The sequence below is a fragment of the Musca vetustissima genome, unplaced genomic scaffold (assembly GCF_032173495.1).
Source record: "Musca vetustissima isolate MV318-11 ecotype Yass unplaced genomic scaffold, APGP_CSIRO_Mvet_v1 utg36473, whole genome shotgun sequence".
NCBI lineage: Eukaryota > Metazoa > Arthropoda > Insecta > Diptera > Muscidae > Musca > Musca vetustissima.
Window position 1 is genome coordinate 62,530 of NW_026888205.1, and position 15,404 is coordinate 77,933.

The window sequence follows — 15,404 nt, forward strand, 5'->3', positions numbered from 1 at the left end:
TTTTGTAATTTTTCACACAAAAGTTAGGGTCCATTTGACCCTCTAAATATTGACCTTATTTATGCTTATTCTTTGACCCGATCCCCTTCTCCATACAAAAATTCGCGGTGTTTGGGCCATAATTGCGGCTTCTGAAGCGACCAGAAAAACCGCTTATTCTTTGACCCGATCCCCTTCTCCATACAAAAATTCGCGGTGTTTGGGCCATAATTGCGGCTTCTGAAGCGACCAGAAAAACCGAAAAAATAAAGTTTATGGTCCATTTCACCCCTAAATATTAACCGATCTTTTCCCAAAACAATAGGGGTCTTCATTGGCCAGAACCCATCCTACATGCAAAATTTCGTGAGGATTGGTCCATAACTGTGGCATGTATCGTGTTTACAAATTATAATGGACAGACGGACAGACGGACGGACGGACACACATGTCTAGATCGACTCAGTTAGTCGAGATATGACCAATATTTCGCGGCGTTACAAACTTTTGGGCCTGCACAAAGCTATAATACCATGACAACATAGTTGTGTAGGGTATAAAAACAGTGTTTCTAAATAAGTTTATTACTTAGAGATTTCAAACTTTACGACAGTTATTTATTTTGATAGTTGATACCTGTGTATCGAAGCTAGTGATGTAGGGTGAGAGCTTCATATCGAAAACGCGATTGCCGAATGCGCCCCGATGCTGAATATGCCCAGTACGCCGTGTCTGTCATTGCTTTTTGGTATACAACCATATATTTTCAAACTCGCTTTTGTGGCTTAAAATATTTCAATATTTAATTTTCTTGGTATTTATATAAGGAACCTCTTTTATTGAAAAACCAAAGTATACATATATGTTAATTATATTCAAATTTATGATTTGCTCATGTAATGAACTCCCATCCATAGTCAGCCACCCCACATCCTTCAATTTTTGAAAGTATTGAATTTAATTAGACACATTTACAGCCTGTTCCACGATCTCGAAAGAAAATTTGTGCGAACGAAGGCTACTCACTCACTTTCGCATAAGAATGCGTTCCACTAACTTTCGTTCTTTCTTTCGCATAGCCTTACGTGATTCAGTGTTGCAAAATATTTTTTGGCAAAATTAATCGCGAAATAAGGCAAAAAAAAGCGCCAAATGTCTAATTTAAACGCGAAAAAGCAGCAGTGGCTCTGTCTCAACTGACAGTTCAGTTGTAAACAAACAAATTGTAAATAAACAAACAAAATAAAATTTCTAGTGATTGTGTTCAGATTATTTGTGTTCTTAAAAAAGAAAAAAATGAATATTTCTGTGGCCCTGTTTTTTATGGATGATGAGGAGGAGGTACAAAATGTGCCACGGAGGCATTTAAGAGATGCTTCGAATTTATTTGAAGTACCTAACAACCAGTAAGTATGATTGTATTTTTACATTTTTGAAATAATAAAAAATGATTTTTTCTAGGTTTGTGGCCAATTTTCGTGTGTCGAAGGAAGTTTTTCGGGCTCTTTTGGATATGATGGAAGAGAAGTGGGTGGCCGGTTGCAGAACTACCCAAATCCGCCCCGATTTAAAACTTGGCACATTCTTGCGGTTTTTGGCAACAGGAAGCTACCAACAGAATCTAGGGAACGAAGCCTTGACTTCAACAGCGAAGTCGACAGTGAGCAGAACCATTGCGGAATGTCAGCAGATTTTTGAGGACCACATTTGCGGCCAATGGATAAAAAAGCCGACACTTACAGAGGAACGCAACACAATGGAGGCTTTCTATGAAAGAACAATGTTCCCTGGAATTGTTGGATGCGTTGATGGCACGCATATCCGCATCAAGTCACCAGGGGACGAATTGAAAGCCCTTTACTATATTAGAAAGGGTTATTATAGTATAAATGCAATGGTGGTAAGTAAATACATTTATCGTAAAGCGATTTTAAAATTATTGTGTTTTTTCGAATTAGATATGTGACCATAAAATGCGTATAACATTTGTCGACGCTAGACATCCCGGAAGCAACCATGATGCATTTGTATGGGAAAGGAGTGATCCAGACAAGTGTATGCAAAGGGAGTTTGACAATGGAAAACGAAACTTTTGGATTCTCGGTGAGTAATTTGTATACATCTTATATCATAATACATCAATTACATTTGTGTTTTCTTTTTTATAGGGGATGGAGGATACAAATTGAAGCCCTTTCTTATGACGCCTTACCGCAGCCCTAGAGATGTCGCCGAGAAAAAATTCAATAAGAGACATGCTAGTGCGCATAACGTCATTGAAAGGTGCTTTGGGGTCCTAAAAAACAGATTCCGATGTATCATCGGATCTCGGGGCCTTCATTATGACGCTGCAAAGGTAGTGCAAATTATAAATGCATGTTGTGCGCTGCACAACATGTGCATACACTACCGATCTGAAGAGCCGCCAGGTGATGTTATTGATGATGATCTGGAAGACGAAGTGGATGACAATAATGATCTTGAAAGCAGAGCTGACGCAATAAGGAGAAAAATTGCAATAAATTTGTAAAATTAAAAGAATTTTTTATTAAAATAAAATAAATTAAATTAAAAATTAAAAAATTAGTTTAAATTATTATAAAAGGACTATAGTTAATTGTTTTGCAAAAAAGTTGATAGAATTGCTTCTATAGACTTAAGCATTTTTGTTTGGGCCTCGGCACAATCTGCCATTCTCTCTGCAGCGTCAGCCATCCTTTTGCTTGCATCTGCTTGCTCCTTGGCTATTGCATTTGCCTGCTCGACCAGCCGCAATTGCCGACGGATAAGAGGTTTTTGCTCTCCGACGTTGGAACGTTTTTTTGCTGATGATGTGGATGGAAAATTATGTTGTGATGTGCATTTGAATGGGGGTGATTTCTGCACGGTTTGATGTTCCATGTGTTGACGAGGGGACGTTGTTTGTTTACGTTGGTGTTGCTGTTGGGTCTGTGTTTGTTGTGTGTGTGCTGACTGTGTCTGAGTTTGTTGTGTGTGTGCTGACTGTGCCTGTTGTTTTGCATATTGTTGAGTTGTGATGGTACAGGTTTTTACGTTTATTTGTTGTTGTTGGGTATGTGATTCTGGGGAACTGAACTGCCTGGTAGGTGTTACCACTGCTACGGCCTTGGATGGTCTTGATGGGGTGGTATCCAATGCCTCGAAGCAGTAATCTATTTCGTCCGCGTAGCCAAAAGTTTTACCACTTGGTGCTGCGGACTTCGACAAGAAGAGTGTCCGGTCAATTGCTGTTTCCAGCTCCGTTAGGCACTCAAACCGGTATAAACCACCCCCTGTACCTTGCAGCCCTTTTTTATTTTCCGCAATTTTCTTTTTGGTGCGGGACTTTAGATCGGCCCACGTCTGTAAATAGTAATGCCGGTCAGACAAATAGATCGTAAGCCGAGTTTTCTGACTTACCTTTTTCCACTCTGCAATTGTGCGGGAAGGAGGACCCATGGTATTTAATTTAAAAACTAACTTCTTCCAGTGGTCCTCCAGGGATTGCCTGCTGCTTCCAAAAATTGGCACTCCTCTGGCAAACTCGGGATTCTCCTCCATATACTCAACTAGTGCCCGCAGCTGTGTAGTTGATGATTTTTTCGTGCTGGAATTGAGAAAATAAAAAAATTATTTATTGTTCCCATAATAAATTGGATTTATTATTTTTACTTACATTTTTGTTTCCATTTTCAATTAAGCAATGTTTATGTTTTAAAACAGATTTTCCTTAATTGTTATCGTACGACAGCAAACACACAAGTGACTGATTTTGACATTTGTGTTCGCATGCGTACGAAAGAAAAAAGATAGTGGAACGCAAAATTACACTGAAACGCTTACGTTTTCGTTCGCATTGATTTTCGTGCAAATTTTCGTTCTGATGGATTTTAGTGGAACGGAAATCAGCTGTTTGTCGTGTAAAAGTTGTGCGAACGTGTTCTTTCGATATCGTGGAACAGGCCGTTATTGTCATTTCACCATCTTTCTACACGATTGTTTGCACAGCAACAAGTGTACAAGTCTTTCTTTATTTCTTCCCTTTAAATTGGTGCCATGTAAAATGTCGTTAAACAAATACCTCTATCTCTGCATGGTAACCGTCATTGTTCATTCCGCACCAAGCAATTAGTTCATCAATAAATATTCATACTTGGATGGCGTTGCTTGTACTCGTCGTGTGTTTACATTGTGGGTTTGACAATCTTCTTCCCTTCTTGGTTGTAGCCAAACGAGGTGAAACAAAGGCGTGCGTTTGTATTCCACTCCCGGCTCTTATATCCATGAATAAATATAAATGTATTTAAATAACAAATACCAGAACATTGAAGCTCTTTCATGCCTGAATACAATGGGTAAATGTTGGCGTTGCTTTTGGCATATACAGATATATATTGAATATATAATAAATAATATGGTTTCCTTGGCCAGTGTAATGGAGCTTTTAATATATATCAATATGTATGTCAATATATAAGGATGTTTCGATATAAATCTGGCTGATATAAATCTTAGCCTTTTCTAAAAAAAATGTATAAGTTCCGAGGCCTTATCAATTTCAGAACATTTTGAAATAATCTATGAAATGGAGTTCATTTATTTTTAAATTCTCTCTTTTAATGTTAGCCACCCTTTTATACCATTTCTGAGAGTGTAATAAAATTGTGTCCCACTGAACAACACATTCGAACATTGCTTCAAGTGTGAATTGTTGTATATTCACAACAAAGTGAGAAAATGATTCCATTGTCCTGACAACAACAAAAATACTGCATTTTCAATGTGTTGCTTTTATAAAGTTTCCGCACTGAAGCAAAATATTGACTTCAGCATAAAGTGATTTGAATATAAAGGACAATAACTTGCGAAAACTATTATTTGCATTTAAAGCTGGCAGAACAAAAACAATTAAGAAAAACACAGTAAGGAAAGTAGTAAAGTCGGACTGGGCCGACTATATGATACCCCTCACCACTTTGGGTACATTGTACCCTTACAATTGCATTTCAATGTCCCCTCGAAGAAACATACTCATGCCTTTCTGCAACCTATGCTAAATTTAATTTCAATCGTTCATATTTAGAGTCGTCTGAATACCATGGGACAAATTTATGGAATACGATGTACAGCTAAATTGATACAAGATATTGGGTACGTCGCACTGTTAAAAAATTTAATATCAATCAGACACCCATTCGAAATACATATGAATGCTACGGCTACATCTGTACCAATTTCAACAAAACGCAATAACGTCATTCAAGTCTCAATTTGGTATGTTCCGTAAAAATCGAAATAAATATAAGGGCTTGGTTGCTCAATTAATATAAAATCGAAAGAAAATGTATATGAGAGTTATATCTAAATCTGAACCGATTTTCACGAATCTTAGTACACATCATTCTAGACTCAATTCAGTACGCTATGCCAAATTTGGAACAAATCGAAGTATATTTAGGGACTTTGGAGCTATATCTAAATCTGAACCGATTTTCAGGAAATTTGACACACATCAGTCTAGTCATAATTCATTACGTTATGCCAAATTTCGTGCAAATCGAGAGATATATATGGGGACATTGGAACACCATTTACATTAAATCGGACGAAAATATAAATGGGAGCTATATCTAAATCTGGGTCGATTTTCAGGAAACTTAACACACATAACTCTAGACCTAATTCAGTACCCTGTGACAAATTTCGTGCATATCGAAAGATATTTAGGATCTTTGGTACACCATTTACATTAAATCGGACGAAAATATATATGGGAGCTATATCTAAATCTGAACCAATTTTTCTCAATTTCAATAGGGTTCGTCCTTGGTCCAAATAAGTGACCTATGCCAAATTTCATCCAATTCGGATCATAATTGCGACCTGTACTTTGTTTACAATTTAACATGGTTAGACGGACGGACATGCGTAAATCGACTCAGAAAGTGATTCTATGCATATTCTAAAAAGGAACCATGTGTCTATCTCGTTTCCTTTTGCCTGTTACAAACATATACACAAAAACATAATATCCTGTGGTGAAGGGTATAAAACAGGTTACAGGTTATATGAAGAAAATTTATCATATATCACAGATAGGTTGAAAGGGAAAAAATATTTCCATGGGATCTTTCTTAAATATTCTAAAATACTTACAGATGTGTTTTTTTTTTTTAATAATTTTTTAAGGGTCAGTACAAATGCGGATTTGTTAAATAATATTAGGACCATTATAGGTGAGGATTTATTTTAAAAAAATTTAGGCCCATTTCTAGGGTGGATTTTTAATGATTTTTTTTTTTTTCAAGGACCAAAACAAGTCGTGAATTTCTTTAAAGAATGTTTTGCGAGGACCGTTTTAGGCTTGGAGTTTTTAAAGAATTTTTTGCGGGGATTTGTTAAAGAATATTTTTAGGACCATCACGGGGCGTTGTTTTTTAAATAATATCTTTTCAAGTTCCAACACAAGGGGTGGATTTTTCAAATAATTTTTTTTCAATTTCCATCACCAGGCGTGGATTTTTCAATTAATATTTTTTCAAGTTTTAACACAAATCGTCGATTTTTCAAATAATTTTTTTTCAATTGATTTTTCAATTTTTTAGTTTTAGAATTTGGGACAGTTTCTATCATATTGGCTTAATGGCCAGACAAATCTCCCTACCAAAAATTATGCTTATTGACCAAGTTTTGTTGACTGCATATTTGACAAAAATACATTGCATGCCATGAAGAATCAAATCAAATGTAACGAAGTATCCTTTCACTCTATGACAATTTGTCAGTAAATTATGTTAGTCATAAACTTCAGAATTATTGATTACAAAAACGCAAAACAAAATCCTTCAAAAAAAAAAAAAAAAAAACTGACAGATCATAAAATATTATGATGTGCTGGTTTGTAAACGCAATATTTTCATAAACCACTGAATTTTGTGTCGCAAATATTTTGATGTGACATTTACAAACGGCCACAAATACAAAAAATGTGGGCAACCAATGTCACTGCACTGTTGGTGATGTGGCGTTGGAAAATTTTAACTTTCAACATTGGTTCAGTCGTTGTTGGTTTATTTCTATTCATGTGTAACATTTTTCATATTAAGTGATTGAAAACTGTCTGCAGTTTTTTTCCCTCCAAAAAAGTTCTTCAAGGAAGTATTTGAAGTAAAGTGTTTTTTTTTATTTTTAGTCCATAATTGTTGTTGAGCATTTGTTGTTGTGTTTTTTTTTTTTTTTTTTTTTTTTTTGCGGTAATGCAGTTCCTTGCGAACTTCATTCTGATTTAATGTTATTTTGTGTGTTTGTGGCGAAATTTGTCCACAAACTTCAGTGAAGTCGAATGTTGTACTTGTGATATACTTTTTTGGCAAGAAGCGTAAACAAGAAAATAAAACAATTGAAAAAGCGTTACCATATATATACTGACATAATACACATTTCAGAAATTTTTAATAGGTAATTATACCCTCAGCCTTATGGCTGATGAGGGTGTATACAATTTAACACGGTGAAAATGTGCCTCATCGAAATGTTTCTTTAGGCCAAATCCGTTTCAGAAAATTTAGATTTCATCCAAACTTTGCCCATCTTATTATTTCTTCCAAACATAATTCAAATTCAAAAATGGGTAATATCGGTCCACTCCTTCTGGAACCTCCAGACAGGGGATAGGTCTAAATGCGACTATAGTTCATTATCGAACCTTACGTTATAATTTTTTTTCTCGCTATCCTCCGCAGGAGAAATGATTACAACAGTGTCTTGGAACCAAACTCAAAACGCGGAATAAATCAGATAACCGTATTTTTACAAAACCTAAATTGATGCAATTCTGATACGGCAAAACAACGTTTGCCGGGTCTGTTAGTTATCATTATAAACAAATATCCAAGCTTCTAAAAACATTTAAAATATCCACGTATTGTATTTGTCTGCAAATGCCTTGTTGACCACGAAGTCAAGTACAAAAGAAAAGAACTTCTCATTAAGGTCGCATCACTGGTAATGTAAGAACTTCGATTTGTCACAAGAGACATTTGCGTATGAAAGGTTTTTTTGTAAAGAACCAATAATTCGCTTCGGGGGAGAATATCCCAACAAAAAACTAAGGGAACTGATGAGGACCAGTGGCGAGATCCGAAACTGTAGTCTTTCCTGCCTTACCCTCGGCAAACAATGCCGGGGGGTAACAACTAATAAATAGTTGTTTTTTTATAAAAACAACAAACTGGGATTTAGCATGACTATTTTTGAAAAACGAAAATACAAATGATATCCCAAATAACCCGCCAAAACTACTGATATTTTAAAACTATTCAAAAAATCTAGGCTCCAAAACTATTATAAAAACACGCTTATCCCGTCCACAAGAACCTCCCAGGCTCAGCTACCATATAAAATATACGCCTATCACGAAAAAAGCTCAGATATAATTACTTCTTTTATTTTTATGTTTTTATGACTCCTAAAACATTATTTGATTTCCAAAAACCAAACCCTTGAAAAAAGTCAACATCTCTAATCACCTACCCATACCCCTTAAATTATTCCTTTAACAACATCGTTATTTAACCTTCTAACCAAATATATGCAAATTACCGAACATAAAATTTCCTCTACTTTTCCTCTCTAAAATCCTTGTGATTTTAATAATTGCTTCATAAATTTGTACAAAAGTGTGTAGGTACTTTTCAACTTTCTTAGGGAATGAAATCTTTCTGCCTAATGGTCACAAATATTCAAGAGGTTATTAAAAAAAGGAAACAGAAACATTCCCTCTTCACAAGTCTCCATGTAAATTCGATTCGAAAAAATTTGTAACAAACCAAACCTAAAATCTTCTTATGCAAAATACACACTTATACACTAATATATACATATGTGGGAAAAAGCTCTAATACGAACGTTCAATTTTACATTTGAGGTAGACTGCCTATTGGCGAGACTAACAAGTAACTGAATGGCCAGTTTTTGGGTTTTTTCTTCGATGAGATTTTTTATGAATTAAGTCATTTGTAGTTAAGTCACACCTTTTGTTTAGCATTCATATAGCTTGTGTATGTGTGTAGGTACACATATAAAATATGGTAAGATGGATTTTTGTGTATGTGTCTATATATGTACAGATTTTCACAACATTGGTTTGTAATTTTATAGACTCTAAAAGGATCTGAAAAAAGTTATTTCCGCTGAAACTATTCCCTCACAGTTTTTATATGTTGGTAGGCAGATAAATATCTAAAATGTATGAGGTTATGATAGTTTGAATATATCAAGTCACTATGGTGTGTATTTATTGAAGATATCATTTATTAGGTGTTAAAACACGAGTACTAATTACATTTTATTTATATGTATGTAACCTTATACAAATTTGTTGGGTAAAAATAGTTTTATTAAGACAGAAAAGCACAAAGAATTAATTAATTTAATGTATTAAAATCCCTCACGCCTTTGGTAGTGTTGGTCCTTGAAAATTATTCAAAACAACATTATATTGAAACAAATATATTGCAAAAATGCTCCTATATGTCTCTTCTCTCTCTCTATCTTTTCTAGCCGGTAGCAATATGATTTCGAACCACGTGACAATGATCTAATACACAACTTCACCACTGAAAATGAATCGGCCGTTGGGAGCCATACCAAAGAAGTAATGAAGGAGAAGGAGTTTTGGAGGAGTTTTGTGATGAAAAACTAACATTGGTCACGGAAAAAGCCAAGACCGAGCCTTGTTTGCAATGAATGATATGTTCAAGAGATGGAAATTATTGGTGCTGAAATCCAGACAGTTTTGATGTCTACAAGAATAAGGGGTAGGTAAAACTCAATATAATTTTAAGAATAAAAATTAAAAATATATATTTTGTAATTTTAGGAAAATTCCAATTCAGTTTCATACTATGGCAAGGACGAGGCCACAGGCAGTAAGGTAAGAAAAATTACCTATATAGTTATTCATCATGGGTCTCTTATAACCTTATAGGATTGCAGACCCCTTGATTTCAGCCTATAAAAGCAACATCATGGCTTCAGCTCATCGAGAAGAGGCTCCCTGGCTTTAGATTGCATATAAGAAACTCATTGTCTTCAGGCCGCCAATAAGAGGCTCATTGACTTAGTTCGCTTATAAGATACTCACTGGCTTCAGCCCGCTGAAAAGAGCCACCCTGGCTAGAAGATGGACTTTTCTTGGCTTCAGCAAGCATATAAAAGGTTTGCTGTCTTCAGCTAAGAATTATTCCGCATACAACAACCTCCCACACTTCAGCTACCATATAAGACCCACTGTGGTTCAATTCGTGTAAAAAAGATCCCTTACATTCAGCCTGTCTATAGAAACATTATGGCTTCAGCACGACGAAAAGACCCTCCCTGGCTAGAAGATGGAATTTTCTTGGCTTCAGCTAGCCTATAAGAGGTTTAAAGGCTTCAGCTGAGACTACCTGCATTATTCCGCATACAGGAACATGCCAGGCTTCAGCTACCCTATAAGATACTTTAGTTCAACCCGACTTGATTTCTGCTTGCCTACAGAAACATCATGGCTTCAGTTCGTCTATAAGAGACTAATTGACTTCAGCTTCAATGTCTAAAGAGACTTCCCGGTCTTCGGAAAAATTTTTCAAGGGCCAACAAAAACCTGTTTTATTAAGAATAAAGGTTGAATTTTTCTATATATTTTTTCGGAGGCCAGCGGATTTTTAAGATATGATAGAATATAAACTAACAGAGGTTGAATTTAAATAATATTTATATGGTTCAAGCATGAGTTTTTACAAGAATTATTCGAGTAGAAGAAGAATCGATTTTTAATAATATATATATATATATATATATATATATATATATAGAGGCTAATGTGGTCGATATATTAAAGCATAGCTTTTATGAACCAAAATACCGTGGATTCGTATATTAATTTTTTAAAACCCTGCACAATCTATTTTTTTTAATATCCAATGATAACAAAACATTTTTATTTCAGATTCTTTAAAACGCTATACTCATTGGAAGATAAAACATTCTCTCAAACATCAGTGACAAAAACCGGAGAAGGAAATCGAATCGCAGGTGTTCCTTTGAACAAATAAATAATGTTGCTACTACATACAAAGGAAAACCAAAAATTCTAATATATGAAAAATTATTGTAGAGTATTAAAATGAAAAAGAAAAACACTTGTTAAAATTGTTTACAAATTTGTTTCTTTATTTGTATGAAAAATTAAGAATAAAATGCTATAAACTTTAAAGTAACAAAAAAAATATTTTCAGCTCTTTGAAGGACAGACAGCAAGCGGGACATGAATGCAGATTGTAATGCCGTTTTGTTTTTGCTGAAACGAGAAATAATAGCGGAAAAATATTAATTACATCCTAATGAGAAAATAATTTAATAAATAATAAATACATGTACATAACATATATGTTATTTATTATACCATTATTGAAATTTTTTATTAATATTGTTATATTTTTATTGATATTGTTATATAATATTATGAATTTTTACGCCTCTTTGTTTCTGTACATGTTGTAAAATTTATCATTAAAATGCATTTTGATATATTAAAATTAAAAATAAAAATTATAAAAATATATGTGTTTTTCGATTTCTGAAAAATTAAATAAAATTAAAGGATTTATTATTATTTTTTTTTGTCTTTTGAATTGAAAGCGACAAAACGGACAACTGGGGTGGTTGTGTGTGTGTGTGCTTTTTTATTTTGTTCCAAAATTTTTGTTTTGCAATGCATTCGGCAAATTTTCTTCAAACACCAGGCGATCAGAACGTGACAGTTGGTATATTTCAGTTTTTTTAGGGGAATCAAAGTTTATTTTAGGGCTTAATTAAAACCCAATATAATACTGGCTCCCTAAAATATGTTTTGAAATTCTAATGAATTTAATAGTTGTTAGGGATGCCAATTCAGAATTGTTCTCATTAGAAAAACCAAAATAATGACGGCTCCCTAAAATATGCTTTAGAGTATGGAATATCTGTATTCGTGGTGTTCGATTAAATTATACGCAATAATGTCATTGAATAGTAATTAGAAACATATTCTAATTTAGAAATACACTGAATAGCTGGCAGTAAGGACATCCAAAAATTGAAAAGAAAATCCTGAAAATCTTCAAATCTTCTTCAGGCTTCAATTTTCCACAACGGGTAAATTTGTTCCCCATTATAAGAACAAAAGAGGGGTTTAAAACGAAAATTAGGCTATTAGTTGTAATTTTTGTGAGTTTCTTTTTATTTTCTATTATTCGTCAGAATTTTTCAAATGCCATCAGGGAACATTAAATGTTCTTAATTATCAACCAAAGTTCAATTTATTTCCTTGATATTAAGTACATATGAAATCAAAAATAACCCGAATTACATTCGAACATTACGTTCCTTTCCGTTAGCTAACAAACATATCTAATCGGCAGGGATTTCAACAATTCCTTTTTCATTACCAAGTAGTAATACAACATTCCATCTTTTGTTCATTCTCATTTGACAGCATTATTGCTCTAAGATGTACAAGAATTGATTCCCATACAATTGATTCCATCGTAATGAAACCGTAGTATCACCATCACATAATTGAAATCTATATTCAGTGCATCGCAGGAACAGCTGCAGTTGTTGTGGTATTGACACCAAATAATCCTTTATTGTTTGTTACAGCGTTTTCTTGGAAATACATTCGTTGCCAACCAACCAACCATCCATCTATCCATCCATTGTTGTTACTTCAGTCAGATTTTGATTGCAGCTCTTCGACTTTTTTGTGGAAAGTAAGAACAATCAACACTTCCTTTGTTGACAGTAATCAAAGTCAGTTTGACAATATAGAAGCGAAATGGTGTTGACTTGACTGACTTACTGCCTGGCTATTGTACACTTTTAGTCGATATTTCAAATAAAAGCAATGTTCCTTTGTTCTAAAAAAGAAAAATTGTTCCAATGAGACATGTCTCAAATACTTAATGTCATGGAGTAGGAAGATTGTCAATATTGTAGATGATATTATCACAACCTTTTTCTAGGAAATAAGCGCGGATTTATACAAAATATATTCTAAAGGCCCAGGCCCAATGAATATTTTTTCACGGACCACAGATTCCTACGTTATAAAAAATATTATTTTAAGTGATCACAATCGTGTACACAATTATGGACAATTATGGACCCGTACTAACATTTTTTAAAGACTATGTTTTCAACATCCAACAAAGGCATTGAATTTTAAGGAATTTTCTTTCACCATCCAACAAAGGCATGGATCAACTTCCAAGAAAGACGTGGATGAAATTTGGCACAGCTCATTTGTTTGGCCCAAGGACGAACCCTATTGAAATTGGAAAAAATCGGTTCATATATATATTTTATATATATATTTTCGTCCGATTGCAGGTAAATGGTGCACCAAAGACCCTATATAGCTGTCGATTTGCACGAAATTTGGTATAACGTACTGAATTGCGCCTAGAATGATGTCTGCCAAGTTTCGTGAAAATCGGTCCAGATTTAGATATAGCTCTCATATATAGTTCCCTCCGATTTCATGTAAATGGTGCACCAAAGTCCCTATATATCTTTCGATTTGAACCAAATTTGGCGTAACGTACTGAATTGAGCCTAGAATGATGTCTGACAAGTTTCGAGAAAATCGGTCCAGATTTAGATATAGCTCACATATATAGTTTCGTCCGATTTCATGCAAGTGGTGCACCATTCCTTCGATTTGCACGAAATTTGTCATAACGTACTGAATTGAGCCTAGAGTGATGTTTGCCAAGTTTCGAGAAAATCGGTCCAGATTTAGATATAGCTCCCATATATAGTTTCGTCCGATTTCATGTAAATGGTGCACCAAAGTCCCTATATATCTTTAGATTTGCACGGAATTTGGCATAACGTACTGCATTGAGCCTAGAATGATGTCTGCCAAGTTTCGTGGTATAACGGACTGAATTGAGCCTATAATTATGTCTGCCAAGTTTCGAGAAAATCTGTCCAGATTTAGATATAGCTCCAATATATAGTTTCGTCCGATTTCATGCAAATGGTGCACCATTCCTTCGATTTGCACGAAATTTGGCATAGCGTACTGAATTGAGCCTAGAGTGATGTCTGCCATGTTTCGTGAAAATCAGTCCAGATTTAGATATAGCTTCCATATATATTTTTGTCCGATTTAATGTAAATGGTGCATCAAAGTCCACATATATCTTTCGATTTGCACGAAATTTGGCATAGCGTACTGAATTTAGTCCAGAATGTTGTATGCCAAGTTTCGTGAAAATAGTTTGAGATCTAGATATAGCTCCCTTATAAATTATCGATTGATTTTAAGTAATTAACGCACCAAGGAACCAATAGGCTGATAGGAACGAAGCGTACTGAAATTAGTATAACCTAAGCTGTGACAAGTTTCGTTTCATATTTGTATAGAGCTTCCACATATATTTTCGCCCGATTTGAAGTAAATGGTGCAACAAACTCCTCATGTTTGCCCGATTGACATGAAATTTTACGTTTTCTAGAAGTACAGACAAACCCCAACGGATGTCCTATTTATATTTGTTTGAAGTCGATTTACATACTTTTGTCCCATTGTAACAATCGAATGACATGTTTATTGATAGTCGGCCCCGTTCGACTTTACTACTTTCCTTACTGGTTTAACACAATATTTTTTCAACATTCACCCTTTGCATTCGGACGTACAAGTACTTCCTCCTATACAAACAAATATCATGTCCCAGGTATGCATGTTGATATCAGTGTAGAATATTATCTTCTAAGTAGTAGTCGTATGGTTGGCATCTTTATAATGACACAATAAATTACACGACTTTATGTTATAAAAATTTAAATTTATGTAACACTGCTGCTGTTTCCACTGAACACTGCAGATGTTTCCAATTCGCATGCTATTAAACAAGGTATATCCAAACGCGGTGACGGCAAATAAAATAATACGCTAACAAGTGAAAGCATAAACATTTATTTGCTTACAAATTTGTTTACATTTAATTCCGGGTACTACTTGAAAGAGAGGTGGAGAGTGGGAAAAAATAAGTAACTTATGTACTTTTTAAAGGATTTCCAGAGACACACACACAATCAAAAACTCACTCACTGAGCAACGAGCAGCAACGAGAAAACGTTAGAATTTACATTGACTTTTTCCAGGTGTTATTATTGTTATGACTGTATTAAAGTTGTGATATAAATATAAATCACCCACAAATATGTTGTGGAGAAGAAGAAAGAAAACAACAAAATTTTATTTTTTTTTTTTTGATCGTTTATTTTTTTTTTGTATTCTTGCAGAAAATAATTGAGAATTTAATCAAAAAAAAAATTTTGGGAATTTTATTGAGTAATATGTTAAATTGATGCAATTGTTATAAAAGTAA

General features: G+C 34.3%; 2 protein-coding genes across 2 annotated transcripts; one reads left to right on the forward strand and one right to left on the reverse strand.

Moving 5' to 3' along the window:
• Positions 1–942: 942 nt before the first annotated feature.
• On the forward strand, positions 943–2,554 carry LOC133336005 (putative nuclease HARBI1). Its single transcript, XM_061544296.1, has 4 exons — positions 943–1,385; positions 1,441–1,879; positions 1,938–2,082; positions 2,148–2,554. Exons 1-4 carry the CDS (start codon positions 1,276–1,278, stop codon positions 2,507–2,509), a joined length of 1,056 nt encoding a protein of 351 aa, XP_061400280.1. The 5' UTR covers positions 943–1,275; the 3' UTR covers positions 2,510–2,554.
• Positions 2,555–2,592: 38 nt separating this feature from the next.
• LOC133336006 (uncharacterized) lies at positions 2,593–3,959 on the reverse strand. Its single transcript, XM_061544298.1, has 3 exons — positions 3,656–3,959; positions 3,400–3,586; positions 2,593–3,342 (listed from the first exon to the last, which is right to left on the reverse strand). The coding sequence occupies exons 1-3, from the start codon at positions 3,667–3,669 to the stop codon at positions 2,593–2,595; spliced, it is 951 nt and encodes a 316-aa protein (XP_061400282.1). The 5' UTR covers positions 3,670–3,959.
• Positions 3,960–15,404: the final 11,445 nt, after the last annotated feature.